This window comes from Vulpes lagopus, chromosome 7 (assembly GCF_018345385.1).
Source record: "Vulpes lagopus strain Blue_001 chromosome 7, ASM1834538v1, whole genome shotgun sequence".
Taxonomy (NCBI): Eukaryota; Metazoa; Chordata; class Mammalia; order Carnivora; family Canidae; genus Vulpes; species Vulpes lagopus.
The window spans coordinates 109,476,302-109,499,860 of NC_054830.1; the positions used below are offsets into that span (position 1 = coordinate 109,476,302).

Here is a 23,559-nt window from a genome sequence, read left to right on the forward strand (position 1 = left end):
TCTCTCAGCTTTTGCATATCTGGAAATGTCTTATTTTCTCTCTCTTTTTTTTAAGTAGGCTTCATGCTGGATGTGAAGCCCAATGCAGGGCTTGAACTCATGACCCTAAGATCAAGATCGGAGCTGAAATCAAGAGTCAGATGCTAACTGACTGAGCCACCCAGGTACCCCTCTCCTTCATTTTTTGAAAGACAGTTTTGCTGGATATAGAATTCTTGGTCAACAATATTTTTCTCCCAGTGCTTGAAATATGTTCTGTCACTTTTTTCTGTCCTCCACAGTTTCTGAGAAACCAGCTGCTAATCTTACAGATAATTCCTTATATGTGACAAATTGCTTCTCTCTTGAGAGTTCAAGATCCTAAGATTCTCTTTGTCTTTGGTTTTTGACAGCTCAATTATGTGTCTCAGTGTGGATCTCTTTATGTTTGTCCTTGGAGTTTACAGATTCTTGGATGCATATATCCTTTACCAAATTTGGGAAATTTCTAGCTACCATTTTTGTTAAATATTCTTTCTGCCTCTTTCCCTCTCTCACCTCTCTTTCTGGAACTTCCAATATGTATATGTTGATATGTTTTATTGTGTCCCACAGGTCTCTTAAACTCTGTTCATTTATCTTTCTTTCTTTCTTTTTTTGTTCTTTTTTTGTTGTTGATTTATCTTCATTCTTTATTCTTTCTGTTCCTCAGACTAAGCTCAATAGATTTGTCTTCAAGTTCACTGATTATTTCTTCTACCTACTCAAGTATGCTCTTGAATTCTCCAGTGAATTTTTCTGTTATTGTACTTTTCAGCTCCAGAATTTGTTTGGTTCTCTTTGGTTCTAATTTTTATCTCTTTATTGACATTCTCTTTCTTGAGACACTTTTCTGTTTACCTTTAGCTCTTTGCCCAAGGTTTCTTTTAGCTCCCAGAGCATATTTAATTTTTTAAAATATTTACTTATGATAGGCACACAGTGAGATAGAGAGAGGCAGAGACATAGGCAGAGGGAGAAGCAGGCTCCATGCACCGGGAGCCCAATGTGGGACTCAATCCCGGGTCTCCAGGATCACGCCCTGGGCCAAAGGCAGGCGCTAAACCGCTGTGCCACCCAGGGATCCCCTATATTCTTTTTTTTTTAATATCCAGAGCATATTTTACACAGTGGACTTATTAAAGTCTTTGTCTAGCAATTCCAATGTCTATGCTTTCTCAGGGACAGTTTCTATTCATTTCTCCTATATAAAAGCAATACCTATTTGTTTATTTGCACACTTAATTTTTTTGAACTAGACATTTTAAATATAAGGTAGTAACTAAGATTTTAGTTATTAGAGAGAGAGAGAGAGAGAGAGAGAATGAGCAGGAGCAGAGGGAAAGAGAGAAGCAGGCTCCTTGCTGAACAGAGATCTCCATCCCAGAATCCTAAGGTCATGAACGGAGCCAGAGGCAGATGCCCAATTGACTGAGCCACCCAGGTGCCCCTACAATGTAGTAACTCTAAAAATCATATTCTTCCCTTTCCTCAGAGTCTGTTACTTTTTCTGGGTAGTAGTTGTTTTTGTAAAATTGTATTCTTTGCAGGGTGCCTGGCTGGCTCAGCCAGTAGAGAATATGACTTTTGATCTCAGGGTTGTGAATTCAAAGCCCCACATTAAGTACAGAGATTACTTAAAGATAAAATCTTAAAATATTTTTAAAACTGTATTCTTTGTCATATGTGGTATTTGATGTCTCTTCCTTTAGCTAGTGTTTAAAGAGAGATTTTCTTAAATGCTTCAAGTGAAAAGAAGAAAAGGAGGGAGGGAAGAAGGAACAAGAGAAGGAAGGAAGGAAGGAAGGAAGGAAGGAAGGAAGGAAGGAAGGAAGGAAGGGATAGATTAAAGTAGACAACACAATTCTTTAAGAACAAAGTCTGCTCTACTGCTTCTGGACCCAAGGAGACCAGAGTCCCACAGTGAGAACTCAAGCTGCCATCTTTAGGACTATCACCATGCTGAAAAGGGGAGTGGGTCAGGGGCTTATAAAAATGTTGCAAGGTTTTCTTCTCTTTTAAAGGTTGACTCTTTCTTGGGGCGCCTGGGTGATGTAGTTGGTTAAGTGTCCAACTCTTGGTTTTAGTTGAGCTCATGAGCTCAGTCATGAGATCAAGCCCTGCAACAAGCCCTGGGTCATGCTCCATGCTCAGCAGGGAGTCTGCTTAGGATTCTCTCTCCTTCTCCCTCTGCCTCTTCCCCCAACACTCACACTTTCTCACTAAAATAAATATTTTCTTAAAATAAAATTAAAAAGTAAATAAAAGTTGACTCTTTCTTGATTCACAGTTTACTCATTTGCTATAAACCTTTGACTATTTTTCATAATTCTGACAGTTATTGCCTCTTTTCAGGTATTTCTTTGTGGGTAGATGGACCCCTTAGAGCTACCTACTCTACCATTTTCACTGATATCACTCCTTCATTTTTGAAGGATGGGTTTTCTGGATGTAGAATTCTTGGTTGACAGTATTTTTCTTTCAATACTTTGAAAACAACACTCCACTGCCTTCTGGCCACTGTAGTTTCTTGGGATAAATAAGCATTAATTTTATTGAGGATACTTTGTATGTGATGAATCACTTCTCCACTGGTACTCTCAAATTCTTTGACTTACAACAGTTTGTTCATGATGTGTCTAGATGAATTTCTGAATCTTAGAGTTTACTAATATTTTTGGATGTGCAGATTAATGTTTTTTCATCAAATTTGGGGAATTTGGGGCCATTGTTTCTTTGTATTTTTTCTGTCCTTTCTCTCCTCTCCTTCTGGGATACCATATTTGATGGTGTTCCACAGGTCTCTGCTCATTTTCATTCTTTCATTTTTTTTAATTTTTATTTATTTATGATAGGCACACAGTGAGAGAGAGAGAGAGAGAGAGAGAGAGAGAGGCAGAGATACAGGCAGAGGGAGAAGCAGGCTCCATGCACCGGGAGCCCGACGTGGGATTCGATCCCGGGCCTCCAGGATCGCACCCTGGGCCAAAGGCAGGCGCTAAACCACTGCGCCACCCAGGGATCCCCATTTTTTCTTTCTGTTCCTCACACTGGAGAATATCAATTAATCCATTTTTCTGTTTTTCAATTTCTTCCTCTACTAGCTCAAATCTACTATTGACTTCCTCTAGTGAAATTTTCAATTATTGCACTTCTCAACTAAGGAATTTCTATTTGGCTCTTTTTAATAATTTCCCTATATTCTCTATTTGATGAGACATTCCTCTCATACTTTTAGTTCTTTAGATATGATTTTTCTTTAGTCCTCTGAACATATTTACAATAGCTAATTTAAAAAATCTTTGCTTAAGTAAGCCCAAGAGATGGGCTTCCTTGGAGACAGCTTCTACTGAGTGTACTTTTATTTACTTGTGTGGAGGCCATACATTCTGGTTTCTTTGCATGTTTCATGATTTTGTTGTTGTTGGAAAGTGGACATTTTAAATTATAGAAAATTGGAACCCTGAAAATTAGATGCTGCCCTCTCCTTAGAATTTTACTGTTGCCATTCCTTTTTTTTTTTTTTTAAGATTTTATTTATTTGAGAGAGAGAAAAAAAAAAAAAACATGAGGAAGAGTAGAGGGAAAGAGAAAAGCAGGCTCCCCACCAAGCAGGGAGCCTGATGCAGGGCTCAATCCCATGACCCAGGTCATGATCCCTGAGGTCATGACCCATGCCAAAGACAGATATTCAATCAACTAAGCCACCCAGGTGCCCCCCCCCCTTTTAAAGGGACTTTCCAGAAGTACTTTTGTGAAGTCTGTATTCTTTATCATACGTGAACAAAGTCTCCATAGCTAACTTAATGGCCTGCTAATAAATGGATAGATGTTTCTATAAATGTTAGGACCCACTAAGTCTCTGAGCCTTTTCTATGAGGCTCTGAGTGTTGGGGCATATATTTAATGTTCTAGCAGTTTACATCTCTGTCTCAGCCTTCATTTTCTGCTTGCAGAGTCTCAAGATTTTCCAAAGGTGAGAGATCAGGGTCTTCTCAGAACTTTCCTGATGCCTTCATTGAGATCTTCCAAAACAGTAATAATTTCTCAGAGTTTCATAGCTAATCAAGGTTTTTCATGCATGTTATTTCCAATGACCTCACAGCCATCCTGTGTGTATTAATAACAGTGCTTTACAAATGTTGAAGCTGAACAATTTCGAGATTAAGTAACTTGCCAAAAACCTCAATTCATATGACACTGAAATCTGTCTGCATCCCTTCCACAGCACAGAACATCCCTGAGGCTTGCAAACCAGGGCCCTACAGGATGTATGTTTTGTGACCCATATGGCCTCTGGAAGGCAATCAAAGATTCAGATTCCTCAACTCAGCTTTTTCCCTGACTCCTATCAAGTCCTATACCTAACATGATGTTCTACAGTCCATTACCAAACACTATAGAATACTGGTGTGGATGCACTCCCATACCAACAAGCTCACAGCAGTACCAAATGAACATTAATCCTCACATTTCAGGTGTTGATTAGGGTATTCCATCACCTCCATGATTTCTGACCCCACATTATGTTGATGCAGGCCATTTTTACCACCAAGAAAGAAATTTGTTATTTACCATAAATAAAGACAGAGTATATTTTTAACCATTTTATTTTACAACAAAACATACATATAGAACCAAATAAACAAATATATAGCTTAATAGACTGTTACAAGACCAATACCCCGGTAACTATCACCTAGGTCAAGGAAAGTAACTTTGTTCACCAGCCATCCCAAAAGTCCTTCCATGTGCCCCATTCCAATTACAACTTCCTTCCTTTCCCCCAAAGTGACCACTATCCTGATTTTCATAGTAATCACTCTCTTGCATTTCTCTATAGATAGGTACCCCTGTAGATCCCTGGAACTAATACTTTAGTCTTCTCCTTTAAAATTTTAAAAAATTTGTTAAGTCTTTTAAGTCTTCCATTCCTTTTTTCCTTTCAGTTTACTTGTTGATGAATCCAAGCAGTTTGGTAGAATTTCAGTCTGGATTTTGCTGACTACACACTCATGGTGCAGCTCAGTATGCTCCTCTGTCCTCTGTTTCCCAGAAGTAGGTAATTGGATCCAAAGGCAAGATCAGATTCATGCTTCATCTCTTTGGCAAAATTTTAGGCTCTGTTCTTTCATAGCAGGCATATGTCTGCTTGTCTCTCCTTTTATGACATATGGTAGCAGCCACTCATACTCATTGCCTAGATTCATTACTTCACCAGGGGTTGAAAACAGTGATATTTTAATTCTACCATTTTTTCATTTATTAATTGGGATACTTCTATAGAGTTTTCCTTACTGATTATATGGTCACTCAGTAATATGGTTCGTGTAAGGTCAGTAATGGTTGATTCTTTATCTTAATTTAATAGTTTTTTAAATAAAGGATTAGTTCTTTTTTACTCTCCAAAAGCAACATTAGTTTTCTGGTTTCATTATAAACTTATGGATTGTTTGATGAGTTTCAATCCATTGTAATTATTATCCTTATTGAAGCTCAAAGTGTCCCATCTTTTGCAAGTTGGAGTCTCTTCAAGTAGTCTCCTAAGTCCTTTTGATAGGACTCCCATAATCTTTGATAGCTTCCTTGTTATGTGGATGACAAGATATTCCTGATTCATCTGGTATACATTTTGCCTTGACTGGCAGTCAATCATTTCTCTAAGAATCCCTTAGAGAAACAGCATTTCAACATCACATTATGGGCACTGAAGATGCATAATTACTGAGTGGCAATGTTCTCGGTTTTTCATGGTTAAGGATAAAATACTTTAGTAATTTATCCTGACATTTCCAACTTAAATGTCAAAAGAAAGTTTTTAGTTATCTTTGTCTTTATCTGTTTGTCCTTTCTTCCATGAGTATCCTATTTCTCAAGAGCACTGAAGATAATAGAACTAAACTGCCACATATTTACCCACCTGCTTTATCCCATATTATAGACACAACAGTTTCAAAATGGCACTACTACTAATGTCTCCACTAAATTGACTTCTAAAAATGGTTTAAAATTTGTTTTGCTTTAACTCTCCCCATTCTCCTTCAGTTTTGAGTCATACTGTATCTTCACTGTCATGGGATAGATTCATTATATGCTTTCTTCTTGTTAACCCACAATTATGATTAGTTCTACCAATAATTGTAATTAGCATTCACCACCCATCCTAATATTGATGTGTCTCTAGTCATTTTGGTTGGATGCAACTTATTCTTTGCCAGATTCCGAAGTAAGGGCTTAAGGGAACACTATCACCCAAGTGTTTTCATGATTATTGACAGTTTCTGTGTGTGTGTGTGTGTGTGTGTGTGTGTGTGATCTGAAAGTCGATTATAATGGATCTAGAATTCTTGGTTTACACTTTCTTCCCTTAAGTATCTTAAACACGTTACTATTTTCTTTTACCATACAGCATTATCACGGCAAAGCCTGCCAATACTTTCCCTTTCCATATCAGCCCCTTTGCCCAGATGCTCACAATTTCCTCCATCCAATTTTTTACTAGAATGTCTTGGTGTTAGTTGTTCTAAATCCATATACTCAGGGGTGCAACACGTGCTCTTTCAATAAAGAATTTCAATTCTTTTATTTCAGGTAGCATTTCTTATAGATTTGTTTGCCCCATCCCTTTACTTTTTGTTTCAAATTCAGCGACTCTTACTATCCTTATGTTGGATCTTTTCTTCCCCCCGTTTTCTTTTTCTTTTTAATCTTTTTTTCTTTTTCTTTTTTAACTTTAAAGTAATCTAAGCCCAACATGGGGGGTCAAACTCACGACCCCAAGATTAAGAGCTGCATGCTCCACTAACTGGGGAGCCAGCCAGGTGCCCCTTCCCTCATTTTCCATATTCATCATTTTCTCTTGAATCCTTTTTATTTCTTCATTTCTTTTTTTTTTTAAGATTTTATTTCTTTATTCATGAGATACACAGAGAGAAGGAGAGAGGCAGATACACAGGCAGAAGGAGAAGCAGGCTCCATGCCAGGAACCCAACGTGGGACTCGATCCCGGGACTCCAGTATCACACCCTGGGCCGAAGGCAGGTGCTAAACCGCTGAGCCACCCAGGGATCCCCTATTTCTTCATTTCTGATTGAGTTTTAAAAATCTCCCCCATTGGGGATCCCTGGGTGGCTCAGCTGTTTAGCGCCAGCCTTTGGCCCAGGGCGCGATCCTGGAGTCCCGGGATCAAGTCCCGCGCCGGGTTTCTGGCATGGAGCCTGCTTCTCCCTCTGCCTGTGTCTCTCTCTCTCTCTCTCTCATGAATGAATGAATGAATGAATGAATGAATGAATGAATGAATAAATCTTTAAAAAAATCTCCATTAATCCAATACTTCTAAGCTTACCCATTTTGTTTAATCACTTAGTTTCATCTTCATTTTTTTTTTAATTTTTTTAACTATTTATTTATGATAGTCACACAGAGAGAGAGAGAGAGAGAGAGAGAGAGAGAGGCAGAGACATAGGCAGAGGGAGAAGCAGGCTCCATGCACCGGGAGCCCGACGTAGGATTCGATCCCGGGTCTCCAGGATCGCGCCCTGGGCCAAAGGCAGGTGCCAAACCGCTGCGCCACCCAGGGATCCCCTCATCTTCATTTTTGAAGTGACTTTTATTTCTAATTCTTTCCTGAGTTTTGTTACCTCACCTCTGTTCTTTCCTATCTCATATCATTTTCTTTCCTTCTTTTTAAAAAGATTTTATTTATTTATTTGACAGAGAGAGCAAGCACAAGCAGGGGGAGAGGCCAAGGGAGAGGGAGAAACAGACTCCCCACCAAGCAGGGAGCCCAACGTGGGGCTCAATCCCAGGACTCTGAGATCATCAACTGACCTGAAAGGCAGACACTTAACTGAGCCAACCAGGCACCCCTTGTCTCGTGTTCTTAAACATTTACCTTGTTTTGAAATAACATGCTACAGTTTTTATCTGTTTTTTTGGACATGTCTTTGTGGTGGGCTTCTACTGTCTACATGGATATTATTCTGTACTTCATTCTCTTTTCTCGTTTCATAATTCTGTATGGGATTTTACCTCAATCTCTTTCTAGTATACTTTTTTATATGACATTAGTTTTCCTGAACTTTTAGATGCTATGGCTCTAACTTCACATAACTCTTCTGTTTTGGTGGTGTGTTTTAAGATGTGCTAGCTTGATTTTTAAGGTTTCTTTGTTCCATTCCCCTCCTCCAATTTTATCTGGGCCTTCTCTTCCTTCAGCTCTGGGTCTCTACCCTGCTCAATTTTTATTCCACTCCCACTATTTCTCCTAAGTGGGTGGAGAGCAGGGGTATGTCCCTGAAGGGAGCCCTAACTGGTCAGTCTTCAAAGTTCACAAGGTTTAGACTGTTCTAGGCCCTTCAGAAATTACTATGAACCTCTTGTACTAACCCAGTACTGGACTGAACAAGACTCTTCCCAATATCAAATGCTGTACATCAATAGATGAATGGATAAGAAGATGAGATGTGTATACACACACACACACACACACACATATACACACACTGGAATATTACTCAACCATCAAAAAGAATGAAAGCTTTCCATTTGCAACAAGGTAGATGGAACTAGAGGGTATCATGGTAAGTGAAATAAGTCAGTCAGTGAAAGACAAATACTGTACAATTTCACTCATTTGTGGAATTTAAGAAACAAAACAGATGAACATAGGGGAAGGGAAGGACAAATAAGACAAAAACAGGGAGGGAAATAAACCATAAGAGACTCTTAATCATAGGAAACAAACTGAGGGTGGTTGGAGGGGAGATGGATTGGGGGAAAGGGTAATTGGGAGATGGACATCATTAAGGAGGGCATGATATAAGTAGCACTGAGTGTTATATGCAACTGAGGAATCACTAAATTCTACCTTAAATTAAGTAATTTAAGATTACTTAAGTTCTACATTATATACTAATAATACAATATAGGGACACCTGGGTGGCTCAGCAGTTGAGCATCTGCCTTTGGCTCAGGGTGTGATCCTGGAGTCCCAAGATCAAGTCCCACATCGGGCTCCCTGCATGGAGCCTGCTTCTCCCTCTGCCTGTGTCTCTGCCTCTCTCTCTCTCTCTCTCTCTCTCTGTCTCTCATGAATAAGTAAACAAAATCTTTAAGAAAAAAACTAATAATACAGTATATGTTAATAAAAAATGCTGTTCTCATATCAGCCCATATTTTCCAATTACTATTTTTTTTTAATGTCCTCTGCTTCTTCTCAGAGACTAATACTGTGCAGCTGTGGCTCAGAGTAAGGATACCTTTTTAACTAGTTTTGATTTCGATGCTGCCCATGGGTTTTTGGTTTTGCTCCCAAGTTGCTCATTTTTTAAAAAGATATATGTATATAATATCTCACACTGACTGCTGAGTGTAGAGCCTGACACAGGGCTCAGTGTCACAACCCTGATATCATGACCTGAGCCAATACCAAAAATTGGATGCTTAACCCACTGAGCCATCCAGAGACCCTCCAAGTTGCTTTTTTTTTTTTTTACTACACTTGATCTTAGCCAAAAGGCCGAGAAGTGATGCTTTTTTTTTTTTTAAGAGGAAATTCAGAGAGACTGAAAAACCATGACATCACTGCTACTATTGCTATCATGTTCCTAGATTTTAGACTATATTTTTCAAGTCCTTGAGAGTTTTTTCTATGGAAAATTTTCTTGAACAAAATGTCTTAAAATTTTTTTAATGTTTTCACCAATAAAAAGGATGAAACAGAAGAAAGTTAACCCATTTTGTCTGCTTACCTCAAAAAGTCTGAACAAGTTGTATTTCGTGTTATAATCAGTCCACAAGACTACAAAAAAGGCATTCAGTGAGACGATGCTAATCATCATTATCTTAAAGAGACGACTCATTATGACTCTCTTCACAAATGCCTGACATTGGGTATCTTTCCTCCTGTCAAAAAGTTGAATAAGAGGTGTGATTATCTTACAATAAAACTAGATCCCAAACATTACACACTTTTTGCAGAGACTAGGGTCTGCTTTATCCCCTCTGTCACTATAAATTTAAATATATTTTTAAATTGCAACACAATGCAGGGCATCTGGTGGGTTCAGTCAGTAGAGCAAGTGACTCTTGATCTCCAGGTCATGAGTTTGAGCCCCACACTGAGTACCGAGATTACTTAAATAAATGCATTTTTAAAATTGTAACACAATGCTAATTGAATGACCAATAAAATATGTATGATGACTCCTGAGTTGATCTGTTCCCACTTAGTTACTTAGTTCCTTTTCTTTAGACCTCTGGGGTGGTGCGGGGGAGAGGTTACCAGTTCTTCTTAAGCAAAACAAAACATTATCTTCATTTACTCATTCAACAAATTTTTACTGAGTGATTACAAATGCCAAGCAAGACAGCAGACAGCAGGCACTGTGGATACAAGGTGAACAAAACTAAATATTGTCAGTCTAGTAGGAAAAACTGGTAATAATCAAATCATCACCCATACAAGTGCTCACCCATCAATGATTAAGAAACTGGACACCCTAAGAAAAAAATGGGCAAACACACAGTCAATTCATGAAATAAATACAAATGGTAATGAACTTCCCCCAAAATGTTTAGTAGCATTACTAACCAGGGAAATGCAAATTAGGTACGATTGTTTTTGCTTATGAAATTAGCAAAGACTTGGGGCTCCCTGGATGGCTCAGCGGTTCAGCGCCACCTTCGGCCCAGGGCGTGATCCTGGAGACCCGGGATCGAGTCCCACATTGGGCTCCCTGCATGGAGCCTTCTTCTCCCTCTGCCTGTGTCTCTGCCTGCCTCTCTCTCTCTATGTCTCTCATGAATAAATAAATAAAATCTTTAAAAAAAAAAAAAAGAAATTAGCAAAGACTTAAACATAATAGTATCTAATGCTCTCAGTAGTTACTGTGATGAGGCAGTCTCATAAACTGCCTGGGGGCATGTAAATTGGCCAACTCTTCTGAAAAGCCTTAGTACTGTTTGTATCCTTTGATCCAAGGAACCTATATCCCAAGAGAATGCAATCTGGAATAAAGTGGCTTTGGCCAAACATGTTCATCCCACCATTATTTAAGTAGTGAGAACTTGGAAACACTTTAAAAGTCTAACAAAAAAGACTGGTTAAGTACATTATGGCATATCCATCTCATGGAATATTATATAAATACTAAAATATGCCTATGCACTTTCTATGTTTTAAAAAGATGTTTATGATCCACTGGGTGGCAAAGGATAAAAACAAAACAAGATACACAATTCTCTACTCAATATTATCTCAACTGTGCAAAAACAAGTAGAAAAAACTGAGCAGGAAACACACCAAAATGTTGATAGTGCCTGCCTGTGGATGGTGAGCTTACAGGTAATACTTTTTTTTTGGTTATTAATATTTACCTGTGCTTTCCAATTTTTCTCAAAATCATGTATTACTTCCCCCCCCCCACACTATATGCAACAAATTAACACACTCTCCTAAAAGTAAATAAATACAGAATGTATATACTTTTATAATCTATAAAAACAGGATGTATAATTTTGTCTGATTTGAGGTCTATTACCTCCAAAAAACCTTCAAATTTTCTAACATAGTAGCTAATAAAAGGAAAGTAAGAAGGACAAAAAGATAAAAAGGGCTAAACTGAGTCAAATGCAGTATATGGGTCAAATGAGAGAGTGACTGAAGCTGACTTAACTAGCCAGTCATGGTATTAAAGCCAAAGAAGCAAAATGTCTGGCTGAGCCTTCACCAACCTTACCAGTCACAGAAGGCCATTCCTCAAGGGCACATACCTCGTTTTAGGCAGCGGAAGAGTATGTTTGTGAAAAAGCTAAGAGAACACTGGCATCCTGCTCCCCTAAGCTGCCATCTGCACATTTCTTAAACAAACAATAGAAATAAAGAATATTTACTGAAATTTCCCGAATCTTGCACAGAACACCAGTGATGGATTATCCAACAGTGAGCTGGAAATGACTCTTGTATCATTCTGGTAATGAAACTGTTGAGACATTTTCCAAATTTCCAATTTTTATTCCTTGATTATCTAACAAAAAAACCTCTGCTTAGGGATTTCCTTGGCATCTAGATCCTAAGAAGCCAGAGAGCAAAGCCCAGGAAGGGAACACTTTGTTTATGAGGTCATTCTTGAACATTCTAGTACCTTACTAGCCTGGAGGCCCCCAGAGTCAAATACTCCCTGGCTGATCTCTACCATCCACATCCTCTTAATGATGTGTTAGAGTAAGTTAAGGGTCATATAAAAGGGAAGAGCAAAGTTCTCTGGGGCTCTAAGAGCTAAGAGCATACATCCAGGGCACAGGACTGGAAACAGCAGGATGGACAGAAAAGATTTCTATGGATCTGGGGCTAGAACACAAGAAGTGGGAGGAAAGGAACAGAGGTTAGTCATGCCCAGCACTAGGTTATGGGGCGGGCAGGGGGCGGGGCATGTAATGTGCACATATGACTCTCCTAGATAGAGCGTAGGAGCTCATGAGCCTGTGGGTCAGAGATATTTTAAGTACAGGAGCAATAGTGTTTCTGCTCTGTTCAATTCTTGGGATCAGTATATTTTCCTTGCTTTCCTTCCTTTAATCTCCTGCAAATCTAGACAGAGCAATCGGGGTAACCCTTTGTTGTATTAAATCTTCAGTGGCTAAATTGATCATAGTCGTAAAAACATAACTTCTTGAACCACAGAACAAGCAAATGACCACCACAATATCTCTGTAGTCCCAGGCATTCTGAAACAAGTGTATATAACTATTCTTGGTAGGAAAATACTCTTGTCAACAACCAATATACTGAACTGGGAAATAACATATTTATTCAGCTCCTCCTATACCTCCTACTGCCTCCTTAGGGGGTCATATGCCCCCTAAGGCCTTCTTAGCTAATGCCCAACATCCCCACAACAGCCCTCTGAAGCAGCTGCTGGGAAACAGCCTGACTCAGTACTCCACCCGAGTCTGTTTCCACCTGCCCCATACATCAATATGCCTATTCAAGTTGGGACACAGAGAAGGCCCTTGGTACATGTATGCTGTATGAATATACAAATGAATGACATCAGGGGTCCTTATGCTCACTCAAGCACCTGAGTGAGCATGGTGGGAGTCCATCTCCAGGAACCCCAATGGTATACTTCCATACCTTCCCTCTTTAAGCATCAAAAGCACACTTTTGGAGAGAAATTGAGAGGAGATTAAGAATATAAAGAATTCTTTCAAGATGCTTGGAGGGGTGAGAAAAGATGGCCAGCTGGAAGCGCAAAGTCCAATTGTTGTTAGTCTACATCAGCACAGCTAAGCACAATTGAATGTGGTCTCTGAAGTCACTGAGGAAGATAGCTAGTCTGGGAATGGAACTTCAGCTGGTGAGTAGAATCAGAAGTGAAAAGCTTCTCCAGGGCCAAGTGAAATCATCCATATTTTCTCATGAAGAGGTGGGCACAACAGATACCCTGGACAAGAAGCCAAAGGGCCATCTATCGCTTCTGTCCTTCCAGCAGCAACTCACATCGTGCCTGACTTCTGCATCACCACCCCAGCCACACACAGCTGGGGAAGTCGGCAGTCAAGCACGCAGGCCTGGCAGCTTGGTGGCTCAAGTCCCGGGGCCAAGTGTCATTCCTTTACTTGTCTCAAGAACTGGCAATGAAACAAAAAGCTCACATTTTATAGCCAAACCCTATTCCAGCTCTTGGTGTTTTGCAGGAAATTCCACAAAATTGAAAGTGATAGAGTTTAACCAGTGTCTTTTTGAACACTGGATGAGAAAGCATATAGACTGTTGCATAATTAAACTAGTCCTGCAGGACATTAATGGGAGTCAGGTTTGTGTCCAAACACAATATACATACTGCTTCTTTCTCTAGAGCAAAAACATAAAGAACCATCCTTATTCTGTTTATCCAAAGATTTCCTAACTCCTATCGATGCCAGAAAGTAACCATTATTTTCATAACATTCAGTTTAGAAAAGGGAACTGTCAAACATCCGCCACCTGTTTTGTTACCTGTGGAGGTCATACAAGGGGTCATAGTTCATGTCTTTGTAACTCCTCTCTACGCCAGAGATCATTTACAAAGAAAATGGAGGGAAATTGGAAGCTTACTGAATCAGAAAAAACACTGCCATCGCACAAGGATGTGGAATAGAAGGGAACCCAGGAGTCTCCAACTTTGACAAGTGTCTTCTGAGCTGAAATGTCAGTTACTTGAACAGTCTGGAGATTCGTTTTATTGCCATTTACCCTAGTGAGTACTTCCACAGCCTTTTACTATGGGATCGCTGATTCTCTAAAGTCTGTGAGTTCCAAAAGATGCAACAACCCTTAACAAGACCTTACATCAAACCTTCATGGAGCTGCTAATTAGTAGATGCACTCTCAGGTCTTCACCACTGCAGTCACAAGCTCTATCCTGCTCTCTCCACCGTGCTAATGTGTGGTATAGGTTAACAGCCAACAAGGTGAGCCTCTCACGCCTACATTCAAGATAAGGGGAAGTTTCCATTCAGGGTACAGTGAAACAAGTCAAATGACACCAAAAGGAGCAAACAAATTCAGAAAGTCGGATACTCCACAGAACAACAAATGATCCCATTTTTACAATAAGTCAATGACATGCGGAAAAGGGAGCAAAGGGGGGAGCTTGCTCATTGTAGATCGAAATGACAGAGACCAAATGTGATGGGTGAATTTCATGATTAGAGCAAAATCACTGTCCAAAGGCATTCCTGACCTTCAGGGAAATCTTATTTTGCCTGGGTGTTAAGTGATACCAAAGAATCGTGGTTTATTTTATTAGGTGTAATAATGGCATTATGGTTTATACAGGAAAATGACTGTATTATCTAGAGATATTTACTGAAGGATATAAGGGTAAAATGACATGCTATTAGGGATTTTTATATTTTAAAGCTATTTTAAAGCTTTTAAATGCTTTAGCAAAGAAAAATGAAGAATTCTATGAAGTAACTGGTATAAAATCTTGGTAACTGTTAAATCTCAGTGCACAAGGATTCGATGTACTATTCATTCGATTTTCTTTTAAGAATTTTATTTATTTATTCATGATAGACAGAGAGAGAGAGAGAGAGAGAGAGGCAGAGACACAGGAGGAGGGAGAAGCAGGCTCCATGCTGGGAGCCCGATGCGGGACTCAATCCCAGGACTCCAGGATCATGCCCTGGGCCAAAGGCAGGCGCTAAAGCACTGAGCCACCCAGTGATCCCTTCATTTATTTTTAAATATGCTTAAACTTGCTCATGTTTAAAAAATTCATGTGAAAAAATTAACTGAGCTAAAAATCTTTGGTAATAAAATGTATAAAAGTTCCAAAATCTATAATATAGTAAAGAGTTTATAAAAACACGAAGAACATGTGACTTTTGGTCTCAGAGTTGTGAGTTCAAGCTCCAAGTTGAGGATAGAGATTACTTAAAAAATAAGATCTTAAAAAAAAAAAAAGATATGCCTTTTCCTCTAAAGTAAATTTCTAAGAGGCAATAATTCTGGATCTCCCAATAGCTAAAGAACCTGGGTGTCTTTTGTCTCTCTTCTCTCAGGTACTGTCAGTTTACCACTGACAGTACCTGAGAGTGGTACTGTCTCCCCCAAGCCAACAGACTCAATCAAGAACCGGCTTCCGAGAGCTCAGCCTCCTTGTCCTGTTTCCATATGGTTTCTCGGACTAAGACCAAGGTTGGGTAGGGAGGGGAAGGTTTACTTGTTGTAACATACAGATTTTTCTGGTCTCTGAAACAAGGTGGGTTACAAAGATGATCCCTATTAAATCCTGCTACCACAATGCAGGATTTAGGTGGCTCAGTTGGTTAAGCATCTGCCTTTGGCTCAGGTCATGAGTCCCGCATCGGGCTCCCTGCTCAGTGGGAGCCTGTTTCTCTTTCTCTCTCTGCCCCTCCCTCCATCTCATGCTCTCTCTCCCATTCAAATAAATAAATAAACTTTTAAAAAATTAAAATACATTAAAAAAAATAAGTACATTCCTAGGGTGCCTGGGTGACTCAGTTGGCTGAGTGTCAGACTCTTGATTCCAGCTCAGATCATGATCTTGCAGTTGGGAGATCAAACCCCACATCAGGTTCCGCATTCAGTGCGGAGTCTGCTTCAGATTCTCTGTCTCCCTCTTCCTCTTTCTGATAAATAAAATTGTTAAAAAATAATAAGTACATTCATGAGTTCCTTCAAAGAACACCGTAACTGTAATTTTTAAATAGACAACTTTTTTGTTTATTTTTTATTGGGGTTATATTTGCCAACATATATAGCATAACACCCAGTGCTCATCCCAACAAGTGCCCCCCTCAGTGCCCATCACCCAGTCACCCCATCCCCCCACCCACCTCCCCTTCCCTTTGTTCGTTTCCTAGAGTTAGGAGTCTCTCATGTTCTGTCTCCCTTTCTGATATTTTCCATTCATTTTCTCTCCTTTTCCCTTTAATCCCTTTCACTATTTTTTATATTCCCTGAATGAATAAAACCATATATTGTTTGTCCTCCTCCGACTGACTTACTTCATTCAGCATAATACCCTCCAGTTTCATCCACATTGAAGCAAATGCTGGGTATTCATTAAATAGACAACTTTGCATTCCATTTTTACTCCTATCTATGACACACAGAATAAACAGAGTTCAATCCTGTATAAAAGCTCAGTAGCGGGGATCCCTGGGTGGCGCAGCGGTTTGGCGCCTGCCTTTGGCCCAGGGCGCGATCCTGGAGACCCGGGATCGAATCCCACATTGGGCTCCCGGTGCATGGAGCCCGCTTCTCTCTCTGCCTCTCTCTGTGACTATCATAAATAAATAAAAATTTAAAAAAAAAAAAAAAAAGCTCAGTAGCTTCTAACTTGGTAGTAACAGACCCTTAGTTCAGGAGTCACAAACTACAGATGATTTTCAAAAATGACCTTTAGAAAAAAAAAAAAAAAAATGACCTTTAGTTCCTCTTTAAAAAAAAAAAAGATTTTATTTGTTTATTCACGAGAGACACAGTAGGAGACGCAGAGACATAGGCAGAGAGAGAAGCAGGCTCCATACCAGGAGCCTGATGCAGATGCTCAACTGCTGAGCCACCCTTAGTTCCTCCTTAAAAAAAGAAAAAAAAAAAAAAAAAAAAAAGATCTGGGGCACCTGGGTGGCTCAGTGGTTGAGTATCTGCCTTTGGCTCAGGTCGTGATCTGAGGTCCCAGAATTGAGTCCTGCACTGGGATCCCTGCAGGGAGACTGCTTCTCCCTCTGCCTATGTCTCAGCCTCTCTCTCTGTGTCTCTCATAAATATATAAATAAGACCTTTAAAAAAATCTTACTTATTTATTTGAGAGAGAGAGCACAAGCACGGGGAGGAATAGACAGGGGAGAGGGAGAAGCAGGCTCTGGGTTGAGTGGGGAGCCCAATGTGGGCCCTATCGCAGGACCCTGGGATCATGACCTGAGCCACAGGCAGAGGCTTAACCAACTGAGCCATCCATGTGCCCTGACACTTAGTTCCCCCTTAAGGCAGTAAGTCAAATAATGAACTGCCAAGTTGGTCACTGTGACGGTGAATCCTTATAATGCCCCAAGTTGCCAGAGGCCATGGATAAGACACTTAGTCTTCTCCTTCAACTCCCTCTCTGAACAGGATATAACACAAGGTATTGTTACCCAATTTCTGTGGCTTTTGTAATCTAATTATGTAACTAAAATAGCTACAATCCAAATCAACTTCGGCACCATAAGATTGTTATATATGGTTACAACCCTTTATCTACAGAGTTCACCATTCTTCTAATTATTCTCCATCATAATGCCTTGGTAAAGTCACCATAATCACTTAAACTTCTGGGTTATAAAATGTGTGTATACTCTCACATCACAATTTCCAGTCTTTAAGAATGTTACTTCTTGGGCACCTGGGTGGCTCAGTTGGTTAAGTGTCTGCCTTCAGCTCAGGTCATGACCCCAGCACCCTGGTATCAAGTCAAGGAGCCTGCTTCTCCCTCTCCCTTTGCCTGCTGCTCCCCCTGCTTATGCGCTCTCTCCCTCTCTATCAAATAAATAAATAAAATGTTTTTTAAAAAACTAAATAAATTAAAAAATTTTTTAAAGGATGTTATTTCTCTCTGTGAATATTGTGAAAATAATTACCTGAGTTGGTTTACCTCATGTATATGATTAGAAATAATGAGAAATCCTCAGGCCCAAGTTTAATCATGTTGTAATTAAGCACTGATTGTACAAAAGACTGTTCAAAAGGTGAAGTTAAATTGACAACCGAGTTCGTTTATGTCAACTGCCTTTCAAATACATGATGGCTAAGAGGCACACAGGGTTTGCATTTTCCAAGAAATCACACAGAAGCAGCTGCTTTGTCAATAAACGTGGCCAGTTTCACATCTCTCTTGGTCAGTCCGCCACAGTCGTGCGAGGTTAGGGTTATCTGCACCTAAGAAACACAGAAGCAGTTTTAAAAAGCTAGAGCTACTCATTTTTGGTGGTTCACAAGTCATTTTATTATTCAACATTCACATCTAACACACAGTGCAGAGATTAAATAATTTACAAAACACTACATTATGAATAAGTGCAGCATTTCCAAAACCAAGTCTCCTGCAGGGGCACCGTGGGCTTCAGGCTGGGCCCAGCAGCTGCCCACAGATAAAAAAAAAAGTCCTTTCACGTGAAGGGCAATCCAGTTGCCGGGATCTGTAATCTTGTCCCTCAAAAAAAAGAGACAGACTACGGTTCCATTTTGACTCCCATTACTTTAATTACACAACTATTTTAAGGCCACTGAGAAAAACCAAAGTATTAAATGTAGTATCTTAGGAACTACAGAAAATGGTCAGAAAAGCCCATTTCCAAATTAGGGAAATGGGGGTGGGGGTGGAGGAACAGACTGTGGCCTCTTGAAAAATCAATTAAAAAGCAAAAGTAAAATTATGGGCAGAGAGAGGCAACTAGGTAAGAAAGGTTTATCATGGTACCTGCGTATTCTGAATTATTCCAATAAATCACAAGTACATCAGAAAATGTTCTTTCTTTCAAAGAGAGAGAAAAGAGAATCATGCAGAAGTCTAGATAAGATACTTCAAATGGCATGACCATAAAGGCAAGGACATGGGGGTGGGGGGGCATGACTGTTCTTACTTTGAGTCCCCTTCAAAACTACTTAAAATCTTTCTTTTTAGCCTGCTCTTTGTCTAATAAAGGTCAGTTCCCACTTAGAATGTAGAATTTAACGGTTATTTTTAAAGCACAGTTCTTGAGTAGTTATTTCAGTAAGATAATAAGGCCATATCTCTCTTATTTGCTACATTACATTCAAATATTTACCTTAGGAGAGTTTAAAATGTATCTGCATGGCTGATTTTCAACTTTAATTCAGAAGCCTTATTTGGCTGAACTCACTCACATTAGTTTCAGTAGAAGACAAGCATGAAAATAAAAGAGTTTTGTCACTGCTCTCTTGAGTAGATCTGAGAATTTGTTACTAATTTGCAATAATACACAGGGATTCACAGCAAAAGAATAAAAGAATGCTTTCCTAAGCACAATGACACTTGACACATCATTGCACAGGATAACAAGGAAGAATGAAATTTCTTAAACTTCACAGTGAAGGTGATCCCCAAATAAGGCAATTCAGTTACCTTGTTGTACACATTGAACCATTCCGGGTGATGATTCATCTTCTCTGCTTGCAAGGCGACTCGGGACATAAAGCCAAATGCCTGCATAAAATGAAGCTGAAACTGATTAGTGGCACTGCCTTCTACTCTGGACCTGCCCGAGCGAGACCAGAGCAATCCAGCCCGATAAAGACAAGGCTAGGATCCTTAGGGAAGCCTACAGAAATCAGAAATGAAAGGGATTGCTCTCCACAGAGTTGGGGTAACAGTGTAGCAGGAACATGACCTGCTGGCTCAATGTTGAAAAACAATCAGGCTCAAATAAACAAACCAGGAAATTGGTCTCACCCAGTGACCTGTCTGGACTATTTAATTGTCCTCAGGACAAGACTCGCCAAAATAGCACAGGAGTAATTTCCCTTCAACCAAGTACCCTGGATCTCACTACCTGGCCCCAAAGCTTCGGGGCTACTTTTCTTGGGTCACAACTCCATTGTGTTTGGTGAAATAGGTTGCTAACTAAGGCATCAATCCCAAAACTATGGAAAAATATCTTCCAAGTTTGTCTTCAGTAAAAGCGCTGGCAGAACTGAACACCTTCCCCATCCTATCTCCCAGACAGGGCAGGATGGGATAAAAGACTTTTTTTGACATGTAAAGTGAGACAGGGAAGTCTGGCTTGCCTGCTCTGGGTCTTCTTGTGATTGCTCAGCAATGCCATGTGGAACAGAACACGTTCTTCCTCAGGGCAGAGGATGGCAGATTTAGGCACATGAGTAACAGTGGCCCTGTAGGGCTCTGTCTTTGTTCCACAGGGAAAGTGCAAACCTAATTTTGCTAAGCAGAAGGTAAACTTGTCCTGAAAGGACAAAAAACTTTTCTTTTGCTTGCTTTCCAGTTTTTATGAAGGCAAATGCAAACAATAGGAGAGTCTGTCTCTAATGTGTCCAAAGGCAGAAATATTTGGTAAGACTCTAAGGTAATGGTATATTAACTACAAATTTACAGTGGAATTCACAGGGCAGTACTCATTGTAGCCACATAAATAAATATTTAACTACATTACCCCAATCCAGAAAAACTGATCTGATGCTAGCTGAGCTATGCTTTTTGGATCACCAAATTGACATTAAGAGCACATTTCCAAGTAAATGTGCGAAGTATGGAAGATGCTATTTTAAACCATTCTATGTTACTCAAAATGGTTCCTATGTCAGAACAATTGTATTCCAGATAAAGGCTTCCATTTTGGCCTTTAATTGAAGACCTGAAGGTTTTCCCTGTCAGGAAGAAAATTCAAGCAAAATCCATCTAATCACTCATGGAATTATCAGTGGAAAAAAAATATTCACTCTCCTACCTCTTAATCTCATAATCTGATTCTCCAGATTCTGTCAAATGTGCAAAGTCTGTTTTAATTATCCAAATACAGAGTTAACCTGCGTTAAATGATGTACGAGAATTTTTTAGTCTGTTTGCCTATAAAGCATTATTCTTATTTAGCTTTAAAAGACTTTCATACTAGCACAAAAACAGACACATAGATCAACAGAACAGAAAAGAGAACCCAGAAATGGACCCTCAACTCAATGGTCAACTAATCTTCAACAAAGCAGGAAAGAATATCTAATGGCAAAACAAACAAACAAACAAACAAACAACAACAACAACAAAAAAAAAACAGCCTCTTCAACAAATGGTGTTGGGAAAACTGGACAGCCACACACAGAAAAATGAAACTGGACCATTTCCTCACACCATACATAAAAATAGACTTAAAATGGATGAAAGACATAAATGTGAGACAAGAATTTATCAAATCCCTAGAGGATTTTGCACAGGCAGTAACTTTTGTGATCTCAGCCGCAGCAATTTCTTACTAGACACATCTCCAAAGGCAAGGGAAACAAAAGCAAAAATGAACTATTGGGACCTCATCAAGATAAAAGATTTTGCACAGCAAAGGAAACAGTCAACAAAACCAAAAGACAACCAACAGGATGGGAGAAGATATTTGCAAATGACATATCAGATTAAGGGTTAGTATCCAAATCTATAAAGAACTTATCAAACTCAACACCCAAAGAACAAATAATCCAATCAAAAATGAGCCAGAAGACACGAGCCAAAGAAGACTACAAATGGTTAAGAGACACATGAAAAAAATGCTCAACTTCACTCAACATCAGGGGAATAGAAATCAAAACCATAGTGATATACCACCTCATACCCGTCAGAATGGCTAAAATGAACAAGTCAAGAAACAAAAATGTTAGAAAGGACATAGAGAAAGGGAACCCTCGTATACTGCTGGTGGAAATGCAAGTTGGTACAGCCACTCTAGAAACAGTATAGAGATTCCTCAAAAAGTTAAAAATAGAGCTATTCTATGAACCAGATTGCACCACTAGGATTTACCTAAAGGATACAAACGAGGGATCCAAAGGGGCACCTGCACCCCAACACTTACAGCAGCAAAGCAAACTATGGAAAGGGCCCAGATGTCCATCAGCAGATGAATGGACAAAGAAGATGCAGTATATATATACAGAGGAATACTATACTCAGCCTTCAAAAAAATGAAATCTTGCCATATGCAATGATGTGGATGGAAGTAGAGGATATCATGCTAAGCAAAATAAGTCAATCAGAGATAGACAATTATCATATGATCTCACTCATGTGAAATTTAAGAAACACAACAGAGGATCATAGAGGAAGGGAGGGAAAAACAAAACAAGACAAAATAAGAGAGGAGACAAACCATAAGAAACTCCTAATCGTAGGAAACAAACTGAGGGTCACTGGAGGGAAGGAGGGTAAAGGGGGATCGGGTAACTGGGTGATGGACATTGAAGGCACATGAGCCTTCAGTGTTATATAAGGCTGATGCATCACTGAACTCTACCTCTAAAACCAATAATACATTATATGTTAATTAAATGAATTTAAATAAAATTAAAATATGTCCACATACACACACAAAAAAACTTTCAAAAAAGTTAACCACAATCCCTGAGAAATAGTAACACAGTCATTAAGGGCACAGGCTTTTGCGAATCCCTGGGTGGCTCAGCGGTTTGGCGCCTGCCTTTGGCCCAGGGCGCGATCCTGGAGTCCCGGGATCGAGTCCCGCATCGGGCTCCCGGCATGGAGCCTGCTTCTCCCTCCTCCTGTGTCTCTGCCTCTCTCTCCCTCTCTCTCTCTCTGTGTCTATCATAAATAATAATTAAATAAATCAATCAATCTTTAAAAAAAAAAAAGGCAATAGGCTTTTGAGCCAGGGAGACCTGAATTTAAATTCCATCTCTACAACCTGTCATGTGAGCCTCAGTTCTCTAATCAGTAAATTGAAGATAATAATAAAAAGCTCACATAATCACCCTAATTAAAAATGAGATACAGGCAGCCCGGATGGCTCAGCAGTTTAGCACCACCTTCAGCCCGGGGCCTGATCCTGGAGACCCGGGATGGAGTCCCGCGTCGGGCTCCTTGTGTGAAGCCTGCTTCTCCCTCTGCCTGTGTCTCTGCCTCTCTCTCTATCTCTCATGAATAAATAAATAAAATCTTTTTAAAAATAAAAATGAGATATAGGATATAAAAGTACCTAGCACAGCACTTGGCACTGGGCAAGAGATCAATAATGGCAGATACTGCTACCCCAGACTGCTCTGGCCAAACTGCACATGATAAACTTTATAAAATGTAATGATAGGTGAAAAGCCCTCCCACGGCCTTAAGAATCTAAGATTTCAGTTGTTGTCTCCCAGAAGAATAGCGCTTTCCTTTTCCCACATGCCATAAATAGAGACTGTAACCCACACACAAGGAAATAGATAACACACTATAGGGTAATCCCCTGATGCACACTGACCAGGGAAAACAGCCTAATGACAAGATACTAGTTGGATAAAGTCAG

The 23,559-nt window shown here is 39.7% G+C and overlaps 2 protein-coding genes and 1 pseudogene across 2 annotated transcripts in view; all 3 read right to left on the reverse strand.

Moving 5' to 3' along the window:
- Window positions 1-15,063, reverse strand: part of CATSPER3 (cation channel sperm associated 3) — a 35,514-nt gene extending 20,451 nt beyond the window's left edge. The window contains exons 1-2 of the mRNA XM_041760530.1: window positions 11,914-15,063; window positions 9,771-9,924 (exon numbers count right to left, since the gene is read on the reverse strand). Coding sequence (XP_041616464.1) covers window positions 9,771-9,924; window positions 11,914-12,014 — 255 coding nt within the window. The 5' untranslated portion in view covers window positions 12,015-15,063. The remainder of the gene's footprint in view (window positions 1-9,770; window positions 9,925-11,913) is intronic.
- Window positions 9,386-9,550, reverse strand: LOC121496401 (annotated as a pseudogene).
- Window positions 15,064-18,210: 3,147 nt separating the features above from the next.
- Window positions 18,211-23,559, reverse strand: part of PCBD2 (pterin-4 alpha-carbinolamine dehydratase 2) — a 55,186-nt gene continuing 49,837 nt past the window's right edge. The window contains exons 4-5 of the mRNA XM_041762481.1: window positions 19,662-19,742; window positions 18,211-18,454 (exon numbers count right to left, since the gene is read on the reverse strand). Coding sequence (XP_041618415.1) covers window positions 18,359-18,454; window positions 19,662-19,742 — 177 coding nt within the window. The 3' untranslated portion in view covers window positions 18,211-18,358. The remainder of the gene's footprint in view (window positions 18,455-19,661; window positions 19,743-23,559) is intronic.